This window comes from Rhodnius prolixus, unplaced genomic scaffold (assembly GCF_049639745.1).
Source record: "Rhodnius prolixus isolate KJV_2025 unplaced genomic scaffold, Rpr scaffold_15, whole genome shotgun sequence".
Lineage (NCBI taxonomy): Eukaryota > Metazoa > Arthropoda > Insecta > Hemiptera > Reduviidae > Rhodnius > Rhodnius prolixus.
In genome coordinates, this window is record NW_027411605.1 from 6541554 (window position 1) to 6563537 (window position 21984).

General features: G+C 35.6%; 1 protein-coding gene across 10 annotated transcripts; it reads right to left on the reverse strand.

The window, feature by feature from the left end:
* Window positions 1–504: 504 nt before the first annotated feature.
* Window positions 505–21971, reverse strand: LOC141454970 (tachykinin-like peptides receptor 86C). 10 transcript variants are annotated; one of them, XM_074129706.1, is made up of 11 exons: window positions 21271–21967; window positions 10182–10314; window positions 9628–9739; window positions 8385–8486; window positions 7461–7595; window positions 6708–6779; window positions 5213–5363; window positions 4943–5139; window positions 2075–2203; window positions 1357–1406; window positions 505–829 (listed from the first exon to the last, which is right to left on the reverse strand). In XM_074129706.1, exons 1-11 carry the CDS (start codon window positions 21352–21354, stop codon window positions 615–617), a joined length of 1380 nt encoding a protein of 459 aa, XP_073985807.1. In that variant the 5' UTR covers window positions 21355–21967; the 3' UTR covers window positions 505–614. The 10 variants fall into 10 exon arrangements, with proteins under 10 accessions (XP_073985807.1, XP_073985806.1, XP_073985809.1 ...); XM_074129705.1 differs by having other exon boundaries at window positions 7461–7591; window positions 8381–8486; window positions 21271–21966; XM_074129710.1 differs by having other exon boundaries at window positions 667–829; window positions 1361–1406; window positions 7461–7591; window positions 8381–8486; window positions 21271–21971.
* Between the last annotated feature and the right edge of the window lie 13 nt (window positions 21972–21984).

Sequence of the window (21984 nt, forward strand, 5' to 3'; positions counted from 1 at the left end):
CAGAAATAGCCGATTTCTAGTCTAACTAGAAGACAATTTCGTCTTTTTTCAGTGCTGTAACGCTTGTATTTTAGCGAATTAAGGAGATGATGTATGTAGTATCTGGTACTAGCCTTAATAGCTGTCAGTGACAGAAATAGCACCATTCTGATCAAACTAGGAGACAAAATAATCGCTAAAAAAAAAAAAAACCATCTCCGCTCAATCCATTTGTTTTAAATTTTGAACTTTTCCTAGCAGCTGAATTCTTATTAGTGCCTTGAAGGTAATGAGGCCGTACATTCGCCGTAAATTACACTTTAGAGGGAAGCTGAACTTTGCCGGAACTGTCCTTTTATGTGATTGGAATTTACGGGCGGAAACAGTACAAGAAAATTAAAGAAAATCTTTGAAACTTTTTCCATAAAAACATGATCCTCATTGACTGTCGATGGTGCTGCATTCTACGTTTCTTGTAAACAGCAAGGATATGGTTGGTTACTTTTAAATCGACACAATTACGTAATAGAATAATTTATTTGAGATTTAAGGAGGATGTCTCCAGCAAACTGAACATTTCATGAACTATCATACAGGAGACAAACATATTTACACAAGTTTTTTTAGATTGGCAGTCAGAGTAAACAGTCTGTGTTGGGCAGAGTTGAAAGTGTGGTCGAAAAGTGGCGTCGTTGTAGGGCAGCAGATCGGTGCTGCAAAGCGGTGTAGAGCTGCAACGGCATTGCAGGCTGCAGCGCGGTGTAGAGCTGCAGTGGCGTTGCACGCTGCAGCCGGCCGTTTTCAATCCGTCCCCTTGCTTCACCCACCGAGCCGTCTTCTAGTGTCCCTCCTGCAACATCAAGAAACGCTTCTTCTCTTCGGCTTTCATTCAACAACTATCATCAAAAAAGTTTTAAACCTTTGTTCTGTTTTTATGCAAAAATTATTTTGTCTAGACAATAAATGTGCTTGACAATTATTGTATAAAAAGGTTTTATTTATTAATTTAGCTTCTGTGGACTAATTTGTTATTCATTTGTAACACTCTTGTTTAACGTATATACTTTGTCGTTTTCTTATTAGAAAATTTTGCAACAGTCCTTCAGCGTTTAACTTCAAATTTGGTTGTTTGTTTTTGAGATCCATTGTACGTAAGTCATTCAGCAACCTCATTTCTTGTATTCAAAGGTGTTACAGACTGAACTCCAACCAACACCAATTTAAACTCTTCCAAACCTCTCACTTTACTCATAGCTTTAATTGATTTCACAAATATTCTGACTACTTACCAACTGAATGAAATAGACTCATAAAAAATTTAAAATTCTTTTCAATTGTATAAGTGAATAACTTAATCTGAATGCACCTTATACTCACTAACCTTACTGCGCACACTGGTAGTTGTTCCTAATGATTTCAACCACAGCCTGTAATAAATTATTAGAAATTAAAATATATTCATACCGCACTGTTGCAGCGTTTGAAACGGAATGCTTCTTTTTTGAAATGCACTAAATAGTCCAAATGGTTATAGTTCTCCTATAAAATAAAACTATAGCTTGTACATTTATCCTAACGTTGCTCTTGAAACCTAAAGAAGCTTCTGTTGAAGAGCAACGGTACTAAACGAAGAATTTTTAAAAAACGTATTGCTGAAAGAAATCGTTTAGTCTTTAAGTACTTTGCACTTTATTTTCATGTAAAAGTAATTAAAAAACTTTTATAGTTCTGTTTAGGAGGAGAGATTACCCCTCTGGATCTGCTTCTGTTTAGAATGCATGAAAAATGGTAAATTTGTAATGGTGGACGCATCCTCGATGAACGCGACATGCAGAGTAGTCCTGAGGACACTCACTACCTTTTTAAAACATAAACAGTAAATTATTTCATATTTTTCTTCACGGCGGCAATCATGATTGATTAATTCTGTATTCACAACTTGGGTATAATAGTTTTCTTGTACTATGGGATAAAGTTGGCTCGTCTTCCGCTACATTAACTCCGGAACCCTCCACAACTCAGCAACAGTTAATGACCAGCAGCGGTATTGGGATAGAGAGCAATCAAATAACTGTGAGCAATCTCACCTCCTGACCTTGAATAAGAGTGGCTGAATCTTCTGATGGGCGGAGTCTCCGCCCCGTCTAGATGCTGCGTGAGAGACTGTCTGGACCAGAGTTGACACCGCCATTCACACACGGCTTTCCGGAAGTATTCTCTGAACCTACGCACATACAATAATACGATCATTAGTACAGTTAGAATCTCTCTCTAAAATATGGCACCATCACCATCTCAGATATCTAAATTCTATTGACTCCAACCTGATACCCTCGAGAACTTTCAATCTTAAACAGAGAAAAATCTACCCAGTAAAACAGTATTTCCGTTAAAACGGTTTCGCTTCTTGCAATGTATCGCCTTACACACAGTGTACGCAAAGAGGTATTTCAGGGGAGTGATGTTTTAATTGAGAAAATAATTCGGACTAATCTAGTCTGGGCGATTACAAAATTGATCTGAAGGGCTAGATGTAAGTAGTGGTCGTAAGGAAGAGTTGCAGAGACTAAGCTCGATCACACACATATTTTTTCCAATCTCTATTAAAGTACTGAGGCAATCACTAACTCTCCGGTGGTCTTAATTTGGATAATTTACTACAATCACAATACTAGCTCGGCCTAAGAAGATAGAATCAAAGAAATAATCACGTTTTATAATATCTCTTGATTGAACTAAGATTTAGTAAAACGTTTGGCACAATGTAGTCCCCCCCAAAAAAATTAGCAGGCCTCACAATTTATGAAGAAAACCGTTAGTGCCATTTTCGAAAAAATGATTCATAAAACTACGAGTTTTAATAGTTTAATACTGGGCGTAGTCGCCATGAAGCTTCCAACTTCTGTTATCCATTCATACCGCCCACTTTTCACACCTCCACCTCAGCGCTCTGATTGGTTAATTATTCAAGACTAATCATTTCATAGAAAAACATTGTCTAGAATTTTTTTTTTTTACTAATTTTCCCCCGCAGATATTTGATAAATTATCAGATTTTGAAATAAAAATTTTCAATTTTTCAATTGTTAATCATGCTAAAGGATAAAAGAAAATTAAATAGATTTTTAGGATTTTAAAGGGGGGAATGGAAAATCGAATTCTGCTTCGATATGAGTCAGAAGAAGTAATTTCACCATGTTGTTATGTTAATATGATGCCTTTTAATAAAAAATAGATTCCCAAACATTATTGAATAATGTGTAGATTCCTGAGTGATCAATATGATCGATATGAGTAGTAACATTAGGCGCGAACACCTTTAATTCTTTAATGCAGCTCTTTTGACGATACATTTCGAATCGATCTGATCGAAACTGTCAAAGATCTATGAGGATGGCATCTTACATCTCAAAATCTATTACACGTTGAGATATCTTGTGAAACTACCATCTAGAGCAAAGGAATCTCTGAGATACCACTTGAAAGGCACAATAAGTTCATAACAATTATCACAGCATTTCGATTGTATTGAAACCTAACCTACTCACGGACAAGGACGAAGGAAGTAGGCCTATAGCTGCCTACGCGCAATGAAAGCTTTATTTTGGAAATTCGATTTTAAAATCAATTTGTTAATATCTCTTTTTTGGACTCAAAATTTATATTTTCTAAAAAAAAATTAAATTGGAAATCGAGTAAGTTGTAGTTTGTTTCTAAGTTCGATTACCGGACCATAGGATTCTCAATTACGTAAGTTCTCTTAATTACAGTTGTTAGTAAAGTGTGTTAGCTATTTACCATCCTCTACACCTGATCAATAGGAGGTTGTAAATTCCGCCTAAAAACATTGGGGCGGTTGAATTTATTTATTTAAAAAAAAAGGCTGAGAAAACAAAAAGAAACAACTGAAAGTAATTCATTAGGCGAGATGAGTTGCTTTAATTAAACGAAGTAATATTACAATAAAAAATACTTTCAGCCATTTGAAATGTTCATAAAATCAATTACTCCATAAAAGCTGCACTTTTAATTAAAAAAAAAAAAGCTCTGATAGTTCGTTTCAATTGTTTCTCTCTTATTCTTGAAGGAATTTTATTAAAAATTTCAGTCAAATTTTGAAATGAAGCTTTTTCAAAAAAAAAATTGAGATCAACGTTTCAACAAATATGATGTCGACTGGAATGAAATTAGACGTCACAAGTTATTTTTAAAGTTCAATAAATAGTCTTTATTAGGTAGTAGGATCTATTATCTATTCTGGAGACTTTTCTCTTTCTTGGTGAAATAAAAAGCTGAGGGAAGCGTGGCTATATATTCAACGGGCGGAAATAAGTTTGAAGCTATTTCGAGCTTTTTTATTTTTTCTTTTATTATCATTCTAACAGCTATGCTTTGGTGCCTCGCCACCGTTATGCTCAATATTCTATTTCAGAATGGAATAGACAATAACAGGCAAGTCTTTATAAACAAAACTGGGACTTCTTCGCACAATTTCCTCAATCAAAAATAACATCAAAACATAATAATGATAACAGCAGAACACTCCTTTGTACTAGTCTTTTCCAGCCAAGTTTACCACCTACCTAATTAATCAACTAAAGATACAGCTGTAACTTTAATTTTCTTTTCGATCAGATTTCCGTTTTCACCGTAAGTACTCCTTTTAAATTGTTTTTGAATACGTTTTCACAATTTCGACCATTTTTTTTTCTAAAATATCTTTTTTGTTCAATAATATCCCAAAATTCAAGTTTTTGATCAAATATTATCACTCATTAATTAATGACATTGAAGCTGCAATGATCATTCAAATTTTAGAAATTTCACAGCGAAAATAGATTCGAGATTTCACAGGCGGTTGGTGGTGTTCTATTCCATTTTTCATGTAATTTGTTCTATTTTTGTTTGTCATGTTTGTGCAGGACCATCCTGTACAACCATGAGCGTGGGCCGGTAAGTTTACCTGTGATTCATGGAGTAGTAGATGAGCGGATTGAGCATGGCGTTGCTCATCGCCAGCCAGTAGAAAGCCAGGTAGACATGTTGAACGTGTCTGGTGTAGACGAGAGCTGGCCAGTGGTGGGCGCACAGGAAGTAGCCATGATAGGGCAGCCAGCACAGTCCGAACACCAATACAATCACCAACAACATCCCTACCACCTGTACAGCATGTGCGATCTTCTGGTCCACTACAAAACTAATCTGTAACTCAGTAAGAGCAACTACAACTTACCTTGCGTTTAGACTTAATGGAGTCCAGCTGTCTTTGAGTGAGTTCGCCGATTGACCTGGAGCCCCAGAGTTCACGGCCCATGGCGGAGTAGCAACAAACCATCGCCGTCATCGGCACTACGTACGTCACCAGGAACAGCACTAGGTTGTAACTGTCACACAATTAAGAAACAAAAATCTGGTACAATCGCAACTTCTATCCAGAGCACTACCTCCAACTATGCATTAAATGCAAGATTTTGTAAAACCTCTTCATAACCTATTACCTCTAACTTCTGTTACTTCGGTTTTAATGAAATTAATCAAATATGTAAACAAAACTCTTAATTTGAAGAAAATTAGTTCATCAGGACCCAATCAATCATACGTAGCGTTATGTTCCAATGAAATGCAAAGATGGGCACTCTACATTCATATAGATCTGATTCTTTTATTTTGAAACACTGCAGAAGGCTTGGTTAAGCGAAGTTCTTAGGAAAGGTGTGTTCTTTTAGTGACGAACATCCGTAGAAATATCGAACTAAGAACAACTAAAAGAATACCATTTACACCAAATGAACACGAAATACTACAGCTCTTTCTCCAGTTCTAGTTTGCTCGTTTGAAAGGTACCTTTATGGGCGCAAAGAAGAGCCCGCGTAAAGGTAGTTTCCAAACAAAGGTAGACTGGATTTACTCAGGACTCCACAAACTCGGAGTTTGAAATAGAAAATTAGGTGTAACTTTGGGTTTTTAAAGTTCCGAGGAAGCTGTAACCTGAACTAACCATGTCTCCTTCAGTAAGCAGAACTTGTCTGCCAGTTAGAACATGATCGAATTGCTTCTACACGCTGCCGTTCTGTTCTATTTTTAAGTGCTTTTATTTTCAGTATTTTTTCAAAACCTCACATACAATTTACGGAAAATTTAAAAGAAGAAAAATGTCAGTCAGCTGTCAGATTACTAGAGAACTGCCACTAAGCGCTAATAACCCGGCTAAATCTGGCACAGCAGTTAACTCACCTGGGACCAACACAATTTCAGATTAGCGACCGTTATTGATCGCTCTGACGTAGTAATTGACCAGTAGATTAGAAACCAATCTATTTCAAATAATCAAAAGGCAACACTCAATATTTATACTCAAAAGGCAACACTCAATATTTATACTCAAAAGGCAACACTCAATATTATGTTAAAAATAAAAACTGTGATCTGACTCACACGACTTTCTTTCTCTACTACCACCGGATATTACAGCACCTTAGAAGGAATTTTTTCATCACTTTCAGTTAATACTACAGTTTCTGTACTTGATAGTTAATAATGAGACGAATGCAATAATGCACATTTTCATCAGTATGTAGTAAAAAAAACAATTAGAAAAAATGGAACTTTTCTCCTAATTTCACAGAATAGCTGCTAGTTTTGTATTTGATAGTTAATATTAAGGGCAACACTTGATTGTACGTCACGGGTCGATCTATTTTGAAAATGGGTTTTCAATCAATACTAACATGTAGTCCAAGGTGGAGACGAGAGGTTGTCCGTCTGGCCAAAGCAGGGTGCAAGCAGTCTGTCCACTGGGTCTGTAATCACGCCAAAATTTTTGTTAAAATTTTAACAGTTATTCCAGGAACTTCCAGGTTCTTAGATTTCTTAGAGTTTGTAGATAATTATTAAATGTCCAATCATTAAGGACGCTTTCGGATCATCTCCTAGTGCTTACTCACTCTATGTAATACCAATACAAACTGAGGTAAGCCAAGAATTTCAGTTTGGTGTTATTATTAAATATGAATATAAGTAATTATTCTCGTTACAGCTTCGTAGTGTTTTTGGAGAGACTAACTCCCTTAGCTCTCAGAAGGAAACTCACGTTAGCGAGAAGGGCTGCAGGAAAGGAATATGGGAACTGGAGCAGGGGATAAGGAACATGGGGGAAGTCAAGGTAACGGAAGCCTTGCATAAAGTTGCCTTGCTGTGAGCCAATAGGAGAGCTTTCAGTTAAGTCTTTCTAATTATAGTCATCATAAGTCTCCACCACTGTCGTTCCACTGACTGTCATTACCTGACGATTCTACACCTTGAATCTCCATAATTCAACGTTTCAAACATAAATGTACGAATGATGTACAAATCATTCTGAAGCACTAGATAAAGGAGGCTATGGCGAGTCTGGGCTCTCAAAACTCTGCACTTACACTTTAGAATCTAGAATGCTGCACGATCATCATATTGCCCACTTCTGCCCTAAAATCCTGACTTACTTGTGTGTAATGGTTGTCGAATAGAGCAGGCATGGAGTTGCTAGGAGCAAGCTTGCCGCCCAGATAGCCAGTATTGCCAACTGTGCGTTCGCCTTGGACATTCTCGGCTTCAGTGGGGTGATTATGGCCAAGTACCTGCGCACAAAGTGTGGATATCTTCTTAATAGTTAAAATTAAAGAACAACCTACCTACAGAGGATTCTAAAAATAACTATAATTCTGAATTATCTTCGAGTAAGCTGAGTGGTTATACTTTCTCTTAGTCTAGTAAAGGAAGTACGAAGTATCGTAATTGAACATTTTCAAGAACGAGTTCATTGATTAAAAAAAATTCCGTTTGCGAATAGTCTACAGAGGAATGAGTACACGTTTGTCAAAGCTGTTTTAGTAGCAGGAAACTCAAACTTAGAATTCCATTTGAATTCATTCACTTCCGTTATTAAGGTTCGGCCGATGTTCTATCAACTGGATGTTAATTTTTTATTGATTGGATTTTCTAGTTTTAGCTAATTTTCCATGGGGTACGAGTTCATCAACACAAAGCATTACTCAGTTGGTAAACCCGAGTCTAGATCACCATCAGACTGACTCATATCCCTAAACACCAATAAGACTGACGTCCTAAAGACCCAATGTTCGTGGCTCGAGTTCTCTACGGTTTTTCCCCCAAATTTCAATTCTCCCTATTCTTAGGGGCAACAGAGGGGGTGACAAAACTATTCCCGAAGGCAAATTCAAGACATTCTCTTCCCACAGAAAAGAGAGACTCTACGAGACCTTTCCACGGCTCGAAAAGATGGAAAATAGAACTCCTTACGAGCAGATCTCGAATCCTTAGCATCATTAGGCCACAAATACTAAGTCTCCTACTCAAAATAGGCTGCAATAACAACTACCAGCTAGTGCATGAGGTGTGAGAGGTACCTGTCGACGGTGATGCAGGTGAGAGTGAAGACGCTGGCCGCCACGCTCACGTTTGCCAGGTAGTTGTTGACGGTGCAGTAGCCGCTGCCAAAGGTCCAGTCACTGCCGAACAAAACTCACTTTTAGAACTGTTAAAACATTTGCCTCCATATTCTTGATGATCCGACATGATTGACCTGTCTCTGGAACCACCACTATGACACTTCAGCTTGTTAGAGGAAATCTTCAACATTTGAATGTTCTTATTTGAATATTTTACGCTGGGAATCGGAAAATCTGGGTTAACCAGAGAATCCGCCCTTAAGGACCAATTTTCCAGTTTTAAGAAATACTCCCATGACTTCCTCTGAGGGTCGCACAAAAAGCCTACGCCCCCCGCGACCTTACTGACTATTGTGGCGATCTTAGAACTTAGCGAACACATTATACGAATTTGCTTTGAAACATTTCTTCTGGGTAAAACATTTAAGGGGTAGGGCGAACAAAGCCCTTATTAGTGTGGTTCCAAAGAATTATTTTAGTATAATATTTGGATCTACCAATTGCGTGTTATTCTTAAGAATTGCACGAGTTACTCCATTTTCCGGTTTACCCCGATCGGAAATATCTCTTCACCGTTTCTATTGGTAGATCTTGTTTTTCTTCTTCTTCTTGCATGTCTACAACTTTTATTTGAAAGATTCTTAACAGAAACTTTGTTTAAGGGCACTTTAGGAAAAGGAAGTTGCGGTAAAATTTCTTCTAAAGAACAATTTTAGTGTTACACAGGGTTCTATGTCTTCGAAACTATTGTATTAACGGGAACTGAAATTGAGGCTACAAATTTCAAGTTTAGAGAGAATCCCTCTACAGCAAGTATTACTCTACTAAATCTGCATTCTGCAATTTCGATTTTCTTTGAAATTCCCATTTTTTTTTATTTAAAACATGGAACTAGCTCGCAGGACGTCAAAAGGTTTTCCATTCTTTAAAAAGGCAGTAAATAAATTATTCTTTGCTTTAACCTAAACTGTTTTTATTTTGATCAGGCGTAAAATAGAAACCTGGGTCCACATTGTTAGTGCAACATACGAGTATATAATGTAAACAAGTCCTATCAGTAAATAGCACTTTTGAAATGCAGATCAGGATTGGTGTTTGATAATGGTTAGTGATTCTGGGGCGAGAATCTCATTGTGTGGCTTAGTAATAACAAAGTTACCCTAAAACAGCACGAGATGCTGTACAAGAATGCATCACTTACTTGTTCACCATGTAGACGAAGTTGAAGAGACAGTTGAAAGTGGACATCAACAGATCCGAGAGGCTCAAATTCACCAAGAAATAATTTGTAACCGTTCTCATCCTTCTGTGTGCTGAAATCATTTATTTCTTTTTGCTAATATATTCACAATAAAATAATTACAATTGTAATATGCAATTTGGATTGTACATTGTACAATTACATGATTGTGTCGAATTTTGTAGAACTTCCTGTTCAACTGTTTCGAAGCAGTAGATAAATATACTGCTCGCCAATCGGCAGCGTCACTATCCGTTTAACAAATTTACTATCGACTCCGGAACTTTCGCAGAGCAATTTGGTTTTTGTTTTATTTTTAATGTTTAAAATAAGTTTACTGGGAACACTTTTTGAGAAAATTCCTTAAAACTTAATATTCTTCTGGACCAAGGACCAGGATACTCAAAAGAATTATTTAAAAAAAATGGGAACATTTCCCTAACTAAGGGGCTGAAAAATGACGATAGTTGCATGGTTACTCTAGTCAGTACAGAACAAGGTGGTTCTGAAGTTACCGAAAACACTCCAGATGACGATGAGGTTACCGGCCACGGCGACAAACACCATTCCAGTGAAGAGCCCTGCCCAGGCGAGCTGCAACTCCAGTGGCATTCTGGCTCCTCGGGCTCGTCTTCCAGGGCCGACAGTCTGAAATAGGCCCGAACAGCCACATTGTCAAATAAGTAACGTAAATTATTCTAAGCATCTTTATAAACAATTATCAAATGTTAAGAAGGAAGTTACACTTGACGGAATACTCTTCTCCGCTGGAACCAAGAAGATCACTGGACCACCCTGGTGCCAGCTGACACCACTCTCTCTTCATCAGGTGAAGATGATGAAACAATACCTCCAGGTTCTCAAGGGAATGCCAGGAAGAACAGTAGCAGCCGGTAATTAGGGATAACTACTTCCTGGTGCAAACTCTCTCTCTATCCCCTACTACCCCATCAATCGGAAGGGAACAGAAGGTTTTCACTAAGCTCTTGGACAAAACTTCAGCAAACTATTTTTTGAATTATGAAAGTGAACTTTGCTGGACGTGCAGCTTAATTAGGACATGAAAGTAAGTCCACTTTATTGTCTACATCTCATACTTGACGGACAAAACCATTAACAGAAAATTAAGAGATATTTCAAAAGATGGTAAGTGCTAAATGAGGAAAAAACGTGTAAAATACTTGGTGAGAAGAGCCTGAACGAGGAAAATTTATTGAGCGGTGAGAGAAGGCAAATATAAAAAATAAATGATTGAGGCCAGCATCGTTCATGGATTATTGTGATGGTTGAGGCCAAGGCTGGATGAGACTGAAAAGATACCTTCGCTCTCATCCCTAAAAAGAAAACCCTTCTCAATCATGAAAATTGCTCTCTTAAGTCCAATACAATGTAGGACACAAAAAATAGGGGACATTAAAGGACACGTAAAATCCCAAGAAATCCTAACAGATCGCTTTGACAGAAGCACGATTTCCGAGCTGGCGGAAAGGTAGTAATTAATTAATTTAAATTATCCTGGACCACTTAAAATTTCCTTCTACTCGTAAAAGGGACTTAAGCCTTCAATTTATATAATTGGGCTGCTTTCTTCGGAATTATTTTAGTAAAGGGTATACCTCTCACTGCAGCTCTGGTGTGTGGAGAAAGGGCTGATACCCACTCGTATTCCTCTTCCCTCAATTTTTTGTAACTCAATTTCCTTTAAACCTCGTACTCTCACTAAGAAGGTAGACGCCAATTATATTAGGTTAACTTGCTTCATTGTGAATGTGTTGAGGAAGTTTGGTTTTTTTAATTGTTCAGGAAATGGTCGGTGGATAGAGCCTCAAGCTCAAAAGTGAAAAAAGGAGCAATATCACTTTAAATTCAGGTTAGCAACCTCCCCTTCGAATGCCGTAGAAACAAAAAAAAAATCGATCAAAATACCTCAATCATCATTTTGTTGATGGTGTTTATTTTTTAAATTCTCTCCTAAATTACTTCTATAATTGATTAACTTTCGATTCTCTTTGCACTGAATCGCCCTACAACTTTTCTTTTGAAACAAGTTTACTGGAAAATTCGATTAAGGGAATTGTTTGTTAGAGATTCGAGTGCGCAGGCTTGCCTCTAAATATTGCCTTACCAGATTTTACAACTATTGAATGTTATAAAGAAATTATCATTTTAAATAATACTGACTTTGAACAAAATGTAGGAGTTTTGCAAGAGAAGGTTAGGTTACTGATTACTAGTGTGGGGAGGAACTGAACGAGTAAAAATAACTAAGTAACATCTGAGAGAGAGCATTTCCGCTAAAGTTCAGGAGAGATGACAATTTAAGCAGACAACGGGAGAGAACGTAAAGATCGAGGAGATAGAGATTACATAAATGTCAAAAAGCTCAGCTTCTGCCCTCGGTTTGAAGAATTATTTATAAAAATACTTTTTAGCTTTCGAAAATAGAAAAATACGAGAGTATTGGAAAATAATCTAGTTGGAAAAGGAGGAAAAGAGCATTATGTGATAGTTTTAAATGTTTTGCTTGTCAGTGCAGTTGACAGCAACACTGCTTCAGTACCGTAAATTACTATTTCTGCTGACAGCTCACTTTGTTCTTGTATAAAACCTCTTCTTGCTGTAATTCCTTTCGGCCCATGAAGGTTACCCTGTCACACCGCTGCAGCTGATCCTCACTAATTTTTGAAATTTAGTTTAATACGATTTGAACTTCAATTAAAATCTCCCCCCCTTAAACCATGCGAAAAGATCTGTGAAACCATGACTTTCTCTTACTGCAGTTTACGTATTTATATTTTCTTGAAACTTGGACTTTGTACTTAAGGCTTTAATCATACATTCTCACTTTAAAGGAACCATTTTCGTCAATGAAGTGGAAGATCCGGTTGGATGGTTTCTCCAATAAAAACATTTTGACGGTTCCGATGGTTAAACCTAAATCAAATTTGAACTTTCTGCGATTTTTTTTGGTCTGGACTCAGAGGACCTTGAAAAATTTGACGATTACAATAACTTTCCCTTAATCAAGTAAGAAAAGCGAAAATATTTCTTATAATCCACGACTCCTCTTATCCCGATAATCACAATTTCTTTGGACTTCCTACTTAACTGAACAATTCTGGTCGGCCAAGAAATATATTTAGGTATGAACTAAAACACCCTTTTGGGCTTCTAATCACAGCCTACTCTTTATAATAAAAAAGAGAAAACATTTTTCTAGCTATAATTAGCATCTAAATGAAATAGCTTTTGTAAAATAATTTAGTGTAATTTTGAGTTGCACACTCCAAATGCGGAAGCTATATTTAATAAGGTAGGATACCGTTGTGGTTTTAAGCACAAGCGAAGATTGGATTCCTTTAAGAAAAACCTAAAGGGAAATTTAACTGTCATATCCAAAAACCGTTCCTTCCTGTATTTTCCGTCTTGTACACACCTCATGCATATCTTTCTAGACTTTTCCATTTATTTCATTATTATATTGAAAATATTAAAGTTTATGAATATTTGTAGAGACCAAAGTCTGCGATCGTGATATTTAATTTCAGATATTAATGGAAAATAAGGAAATCTTTAAACGAGGTTGTAGAGTACAACTATTGAGAGAGAGAGAGAATTGATTTCAACCATAAGGTCCAGTCGGCCGAAATTAAAGAAAATTTAAATAAACTTAAAATATTAACTAAGTGATTAAAACAATTTCAGATAACCTGTGCTCGTCCATTGATTCAATTTTTGAAATCCAACTTTAAATTTGTTTTAAAACGGACTCAATTGATTGGCCGCTTAATTTTGGTAAGCAGAGTATTCTCTTAAAGAAGTAGTATCTTCTTGGTCAACTTAGTGCCGCAATCATAATCAGGCCTTCCCGCAACATATAAGTGCCCGGATTCCTGTAAACAACTTTCCTGGGAACTTTCCGAAATCGGAATTATCAGCGTGGCACTGTTTTAGGGGTCACTATATTCAAGTTACCGACAAGTACTAGCTTTACTTATCGAGCACTCTACTTATCCAAGCATCGACGAACAAATATTCAAATAAATGGAAAACAATATAAATAACCTTGGCGGCTATTTAAAAAAAAAAGGAAGGATATCAATATAAATGGAGTAATAAGAGACAATGACGTCAGTCGGGGCTTACTTTGATGTAAACTGATGAATTATAAATGATTGGGAAAGAAAATTCTTACCACTGCTGTTGCATGATTAACCAACTCGGTGAATCCCATTCACAATTAATCAATATTTACTAAGGACAACTCTTTAATATCACAAGATTGTGTCGTGTAGTTGTTTACTTTCTCTTTAGTTGATTATTTCCTCCAAGGCGTACCACAAAAAAAGGAAACCAAGCTGATTTGTCTTGCAGTCACTTTATTAATAAAGTATGAAAAAAAAAAAAATGCATACGCAAAAAATATTTAAAATATGAGTATTTTAATAATAATTATATATTAGCGAATATCATTCGGATAATTGAAGTCAAAATTAGAACTATTTATTCTAAATGTTTATCAAGAATAGTAAAAAAGTGATTGTATTGTGACAGAATTGTACTTTCATGAAGTGAGAACTTGCCTGTTCTGAATTACGGCTTCAGTTCTTAGTTTCATGCTCCTGAGCAAAGTGGCAGCGTGATTTTAAGGTAGATATTAGTGCGTATTTCTTATACGGTTCGCAAGCTCATCTAACTGGTCTTATATCTGGTATAAATTGGTGTTAAAGACGTATTCACAAAGAGTTATAAAAAAAAGTGAGTTTTTGAGTGAGTGAGTTGGCTACACTGATCAAAGTATGTATCCAGGCAACCAAACATTGGCACCTTGCCCTCTCGCCTCTTCATTTCAAATTATGTTTAAGTAAATAAAGGAGAAAAACATGTGTTCAATTGGAATTGTTTGTGAGGAAGCGGTTAGGCGGACTTATCTGCCATACTTAAATATTGATCTCTCAGCAAGAGTCCAATGAACTTTACAGCGTGAAAAGTAATTTGGAAAAACGGAAGTGCGAGCGCGAAAAGATCTGAAGGCACCGCTACATCAATATGTAACAGAATCAGGGGGAAGTTTGCATTCATGCTGGCCAACTTCACAGTCTATATTCTTGTTTCAGAGAGAGATAGATTGCTGACTGAATACTCATGGAGACCTACTTATCGTATGCCGCCCCCTGACGTCATCTCTGCCTCCAGCCACAGCAGAGGGCAGCGCACCCAAAATTAGGGCCAAAATATTGTCACAGTTTCACTTTGTTACCATGACAATATTTTCGCTGGTGGGGGACGTACATATGTAGGTATGAGCATTTTTTGGGAAAGTGATTGACTGCAATGGTTGTTCTTTAGATAATAATTGTTCATCGTCACCTTTCATCGGTTTCATTTTCATCCATTTTCAGAGATTTCCATCATCAGTTTGGTTTAGAGATTATTTGGTGTAGAGGCTATTTGATGTAGAGGTTATTTGCTGCAGAATTTATATTTATTAATAATTAATGTATAATTATAACTAAATAATATGGAGTAATATTAATCGAAGTTTAATATGCAATAATATAAAGCCAAGTCATAAATTATAATAAAATAAACATTATGATAGAAAGCTACATTATAAATACATATGTACATATGTACGTATGTACATACATATATGGCGCATCACGTCATTTTAGATAATCCATCCCATGTTCATCAGAAACCATGCAAACTAAAAACATGTATAAAACAAGACTTAGACTTTCATATAAAATAGATTCCGTTCAAACTGTGAACCGTGTGAATCCATAAAATGAAGATTAAGTTATGTAGAGATATAATTATGAAAACTGAGTAAAATGAGATGGCGAATTACTGAGAAAAACATAACCGCCAAACCAGGGAATGTAGTATAATCATTATTCACACTATTTTTTGCTCACTAAATTACAATTATAAGCAGATATTTCATCAAAGTTTCACATTGTTGATGACTGGCTAGAGTTGAGACGCTAGCTGCAATTTTCACTTCATTATCATCGCTGGTTGTGGTATAATTCCAGTTATCATTATTTGCTTATTGACTGATATTGTGAAAGAGCATTTTTGACTGTTCTTTGAAATTATAGTGTTCTCTCACTATCCAAGATCTTTGCTCAAAAAATACATTAGCAGTTTTATACCAAGTCGAAGAAGCCCTTCTGTGAATTTACATTTTCAGGACTTTTTAAGGACTTCATAGAAAAACTGTAACATATTCTCTTGCAAAAATTACCTTAATAGAATTTTCCAAGAAATATGCTTCAAATAAAAGTAAAGCAACATGAATGCAATAATTTAAAGAAAATTGATCCAGTAAAGTTACATAAAACGTTGTGTATTTTGCTCATTTTTCATGTTTGAATAATGGTAACCTAACCACAATAGGTAACCTAATTACAATCTCCTTAACAAAAACTTACAGTTTAAAATGTTAAGTATAAGGGTTGATTAAACGCCAAAAGGTACACAAATCAGCAAGTACCCAACATTTCATTAATACTTCATTAATATTTAAGTAATTCTACTGCATTAATTTTCATTAATAAGTTATTTTTTAGAATTTATTAGATGTCACAGACCCTTATGCTGGCCATTTTCGTCTACAAAATACATGTTCAAGTAGCACAGTAGATTGACTGTAATATCTAGTTATTTATAATAATCAAACTGTTAAATACAGGTTAAAAAGAAAATCGTTTTAAAAAATAAAAAAAAATTATGAGACTGAAAAATTCAAAACTTTTTTTTAAAAAAACTTACACCAACATACATCAATGATTTTGTTTATTTTATTTATTTATTTTTATTTTTAAATAAAAATCGTCGGTTCAAGTTCATTCTTCGATTAAAGTAATTGTTATTTGATGAAGTAGTCAAACGTTTATAATAATAGGTAATAATTATCTGGCTTTATCGCAAATAATATAGTTTTCTTCAATTACATTCTCAATCTAGGTATTCATCCCACAATGTTGTATATATGTAATATAAAGTAAATAAGATATGCATATTTTTAGGACAGCTAATTATTCCAGTATTTTACTATAAGTAAAATTAGGGGGGCTAAATTAAATTACAATTGAGAAATGAATAATTGTTGTTGAATAATCTACTTGTTATAACTGTGTGTTATTTGTGCTCACGAATATTTCGGTAAGACGAATTCAAGACAGTAGCCTACTCTAACTTTGTCTTTTTCTACTTTAACATGCATGTACGTATATGTGATTTATCATAATTATAACAAAAAAATATTATAAATGAAATGGCCAGCATAAGGGTCTGTGACATCTAATAAATTCTAAAAAATAACTTATTAATGAAAATTAATGCAGTAGAATTACTTAAATATTAATGAAGTATTAATGAAATGTTGGGTACTTGCTGATTTGTGTACCTTTTGGCGTTTAATCAACCCTTATACTTAACATTTTAAACTGTAAGTTTTTGTTAAGGAGATTTTTGTACCTTTTGGATAGATTTTCCTTTTTGTCTATTTTGCAAAGTTACATATCTGCTTTACAGATTTTTTTAAAATTAGGAATAAGCAATTCTATCATTATAACCTGATAAGGTGTTAAGTCGGAACCGTAACTACCACTGAAGAGATCTTTTTAAAGAATGATTATAGTTGCGGACCCCCGAACCATCCTCAATAACAATTTTTTTGAAAAAGCGTTTTGAATAAAATAGGAAGGTATTTGTACGTAAATAGCAAAATTAAACTGCGATTTCAGAACTTCCTTTTAAGAGGAGTAAGAAAAATAAACTACGATTGCAGTACTTCTCCCTAAAAGGCAAGGGGGCAAAGATTTTTTTAATCGAACGACAATTCATTGATTTAAATCGGTTCACTCATTGATAATTTAAACGATTGCAGTACTTCCTCTTAGTAGGTGCAAGAGCAAGATAGCACTTCACAGCAACGTAGAGGAGCTTTAACCACTTCTTCATGCTAAATTTTATCAAAATCGGATTAAGCGTTATAAAAATATTGGCAATAATAGTTTTAGAAAGGGCCTTATTTGGGCGGAGCGAACTCCCCTCCTTATGAGGCATAGCGTCGAGACTTTTAAAGTGCAAATCTGTACAAAATTTCGATTCGAATGACACTTTATTCATGAAAATCGGTTCACGTGTCGATAATTTGAAACGATTGCTACACTTCCCCTTAACAAGTGTAAGTGCAGATCGCCGCTTTAATGTTACGTAGGGAAGCCCTAGCCCTATCATCCTACCAAATTTTATCCAAATCGAGCCAAGATTTACAGAGTAATTAGTAATAATAATTTTGGAGGGGCCTTACATAAAGGGGACTAACTTCTCCCCCATTCGATGTACAGCGTCGAGACCCCCAAAAGGCACATCTACATAAAATTCCGAATCGAATGACACCTCATTCATGAAAATTGGTTCACGCGTTTAGGCGCTACGTTGTTTACAAAAAAGGTAACAACAACAAGAAGAACAAGAAGAACAAGAACAAGAACATTTTCTGAAAATGCCGTTTTTGCTCATTTTTGGCAACTTTTTTCTCGATACCTATTAGATGTGGGTTGTTGCAAAAAAATTACAGCTATAAAGGAGGGTTTGCCCTACATTTTAAAGAAAATTTGGGAATTTTATCTTTAGTAGAAAAAGAGGAAAAAATTGTCAAAGTTGGGTGTTTTTTAACGTTACGCTTTTTCGTGCAGTTTTTGACGATCAACCCTTATACAACTGTCCTACCGGACAGTTTTAATATCTGTTGCTGTGAGTTGCGAGTGAAGTGTATATTCAGCTCACAAGTTGCCATCAATATTTTTGCAGTTGGCTAAAACGACTCGATCCTGAATCGTCTTTTTCTATGTGTTACATTTGCTCTCACTGAAGAAGATCTTATACATGATAGGCCAGCCATGAAATTAATAACAATGTGAAAGATCAGCGAAGCGATCAAGTTACAGTGTTTGGTTCTGGCAGGGTACAATATATCATTTCGCACCAACAGGCCATCAATTTGTATTTCATAAATCATCGAACTAGGATGTGTAAGGTCAAGTTCAACTGATCGTTTCATTGGGACATATGATGATTTTTCCAACAACAATTATTTATTTCCTCCATTGTAGTGTTCATGACTTATTTTCAAAACAAAATGTTCATTAACTCAGCGAAAGAGCAACCACAGGAGAAGTTTTAGAAGTTATATAATTGTAAAATAACTAATGTGAACACGACTTTCTCTCGGAGTTCAAAGATTCAAAGTCCTCTAAAGTGCCGTTTCAGTACATTGGTACTATTCTAGCACCTATAAAATATTTATAAATATGAAATGGCCAACAAAAATTCTGTGTCAGGAGAATATCAGTCGAATTGAAAATGCGAACGGTTTTTTGTAGGTAGCTGCCAGCTGGGGAGTAATGTGATGCCATGCTTCCTTCAACAGAACTGTTACGTAAAATATGAGCTTTACTTTTTATTATATGAGCTTACGTAAAATCGAAGTGAAATACCTTCTTTAGTTCGAATTATGAGTTCCAAGAAAATGTATTACGTAACTTCCCAGCAAGAAAAAGTCGTACATATGTGGTGCTCATACCAGATGTAGCGAAGTGGAGGAAACAGTAAAGTGAACTAAATAAATAAAATTTAATCTATTCAGAGGTAACATAATCTTTGGCAAGCTGCTCTTTGTACTAATTAAATTTTCATTGTCATTAATAAGCATATCTGTCAGCTATTATAAATTAATCGAAATGCTAATTTAAACTTTGAAGTTCCAAATATTATAAATTAATTGAAATGCTAATTTAAACTTTATAGTTCAAAATATTATTTTGTTGCTTGTAAACGCACCACCTTGCAAATTACCAAATATTTCCTGTAAAAAATTATTGAAGGTAAACTTTATTTAACAAAAAAAAAAAGAAAAAATTATCGTATTTATGCAAAAAAAAATCTGCCAAGCAAAGACCGCCCTAACAGACAGACAAACAGCAATCAACCCTTCATTGCTTTCTACTGTAATCATCACGATAATAATTTACAAATTTACCTAAACAAAACGAAGTGTTTTGCAATTATGTGCAGCTCTAGTTGCAAGCTCCTAGCCACTTCCTGCGATTGGAGTCTTCATTCCCCTCAGCTGTCCCCCAAAAGATTTAATTTTTAATACTAATTATTATTTTTTCTGGAGAAATGCTGCAAGTAAAAGTAATTAGTTTTGTATCCATCTAACTGCGCCACAAAATGTGGTGTGAACACTTACTGCAGTTTACTCACTTTTTCCTCAACTCACTAAATTTTTCTAGTATTATAAAATTTGTAACCAAATTGCGCTAGGGAGCAAGCGATTCCAGAATGTTACTTCCCTCTCTCTCCCGAGTCCAATCCAAGGCTGGTAAGAGCTGACGATGTCAAAAGCGAATCTTACGAGGTACAGTAAGCCCGCCCAGATAACCAACCAGGGATATTTTATTCAATAACCAACGAAATTTTTGTTCTTGTCGACTGGTCAAGAACTGATGTATCGTATTACAGTTTTGTTTTTTTTCATTTCCAAACTGTTGCTTTCATTTAGAAAACAAGAAGATGAAGAAGTAAGTGCGAATCAAATTCCATTTTTCGTGATTTCTTTCTTTTAATAAGGATTAAGAAAAGCAAAGATATCAATCAAGCTTTCATTGGAAATATCCGATCTGCGGTCCCCCTCAGTTCGAAAAAGATTTTAGGAAATCGCTTTCGCGTGTTCAGAACTCTCTAGCACAAATCCGGCAAATAGCAGGGAGATAAAAAGAATTACTCAAACTTTATCCATTCATTTGTGTACCAAGATGTAAGCCGTGTTTAACTTAGCGGTTAACGCAGTCTCAACAAGAAGTTGGCACCTCATTTCATTTTTTTGAAATTTCTTCGAAAGTCACTTCACTAATAATTTTCTTGGATTTTTATTATTCATAGACCTCAAGACAAGTTACATTATTTGAAAGCTTGTTTTCAAGTAGATACGACCTAGGACACATCTAGGCTTCCCGCTAACGTGCCATTCACAAGAACATATGCTAAATCTACATAAATACAATAACACATTTTGGAAGGAAAATTGTGTTGCTAAAATTTTGAGTTTCAAGAAAATTCCCTAGGAAAAGTTTATTTTGTCGCAGAGTTTTCACTTTCATATTTCATATATTTCAGAGTTTTCATATTTTTTTTTGTACATTTTATCTACAAAGATTTTCTTTTAACTCAGTAGTAATTTCTGTCTACTTACATGCATGTAGATCCATATTTTTTTATTTGAATCACTTTACTAGGAAAAAAATGTTTGCAAACAGGATGTAGTCAAGTAACCGCAAGCTATAAAATGAAGTGAGTAAATTGCAGTCGAGCAAAGTAAACACTGAGTAAGTAGGGCCGTCCTTCTCCGTAAGCGGCATTGAACGGAACAAAGAAATGAAGACAAAATTTAAAAAGAGATGCCTTCCTTTTGCTAATGATATGCTGCCGCCAATACGAAATCAGATATTTCGCGGACCTTTGCTTTTTCAACAATACTCTGGGGGAAAAAAATAATTCAAAAAACGGAAGAAGAAAGAAACGTACCTGATAATTAGTGTGGTTGATCTGAGCTGAAAAATCAGAAACATTGATGTCGTAGAAGGTGTAGGGCGAATAGGTGACATTCATGACGTCAACGAAGCTGGAGATCGCGGTTGGCGGCAGAAGTGGATAGTGCGAGGATCACAGTGCCACTGAGGCGGCTCGCTGGGGGTGGCAAGCCACCACCGCCACCTGTTGCCTCAGACATCACCACTTCTGTCTACTCCCACCATTGATAAAATTGCTAGGTTCTCAATCTCCAATCAAGATATTCAATGCCCCATCAGTTGGTTATCACTTCCTTTTAACTGATTAACCTCCTAACGCACTCCACCGAATTAACTCCTTTGGAACATACTGATTTTTGTCATTGTTTTTGCTCACTCCTTGAACTTTGGTTTCATATTAAAAAAAATATTTATTCGCCAGTTACTTAAGCGCCTTTCCTTCCTGTTTATTCCCAATCTGACCAAAAAAGTGCCCGTCAGACTTTCGAGAAAAAGTGTTGCCTAACTTCCTATAGTATAAAATCATCACCTTAGGCTGCCAACTCTTGTATTTAAACTCGCACTTTTAGCCATATACTTCTAGACCTATGCAGTTCTTTGACCAATATGAGACAGAATTCCTATGCACGGTATAATTGTCAACTGGGATGGGCATCAGATGTTCCCTAAATGATCAAACAAATTTCTTGCAATGCTTTCTTTTATTATG

What these genes read in the sequence shown, in the direction of transcription:
- LOC141454970 (XM_074129706.1), bottom strand. Translation starts at nt 21,354, where the DNA reads ATGAATGTCACCTATTCGCCCTACACCTTCTACGACATCAATGTTTCT. An exon ending in TCAACCACACTAATTATCAG is followed by an intron (nt 10,315 to 21,270) that starts GTACGTTTCTTT and finishes GGCCTATTTCAG; the next exon opens with ACTGTCGGCCCTGGAAGACG. An exon ending in ACCTGCATCACCGTCGACAG is followed by an intron (nt 7,596 to 8,384) that starts GTACCTCTCACA and finishes CTTTGTGCGCAG; the next exon opens with GTACTTGGCCATAATCACCC.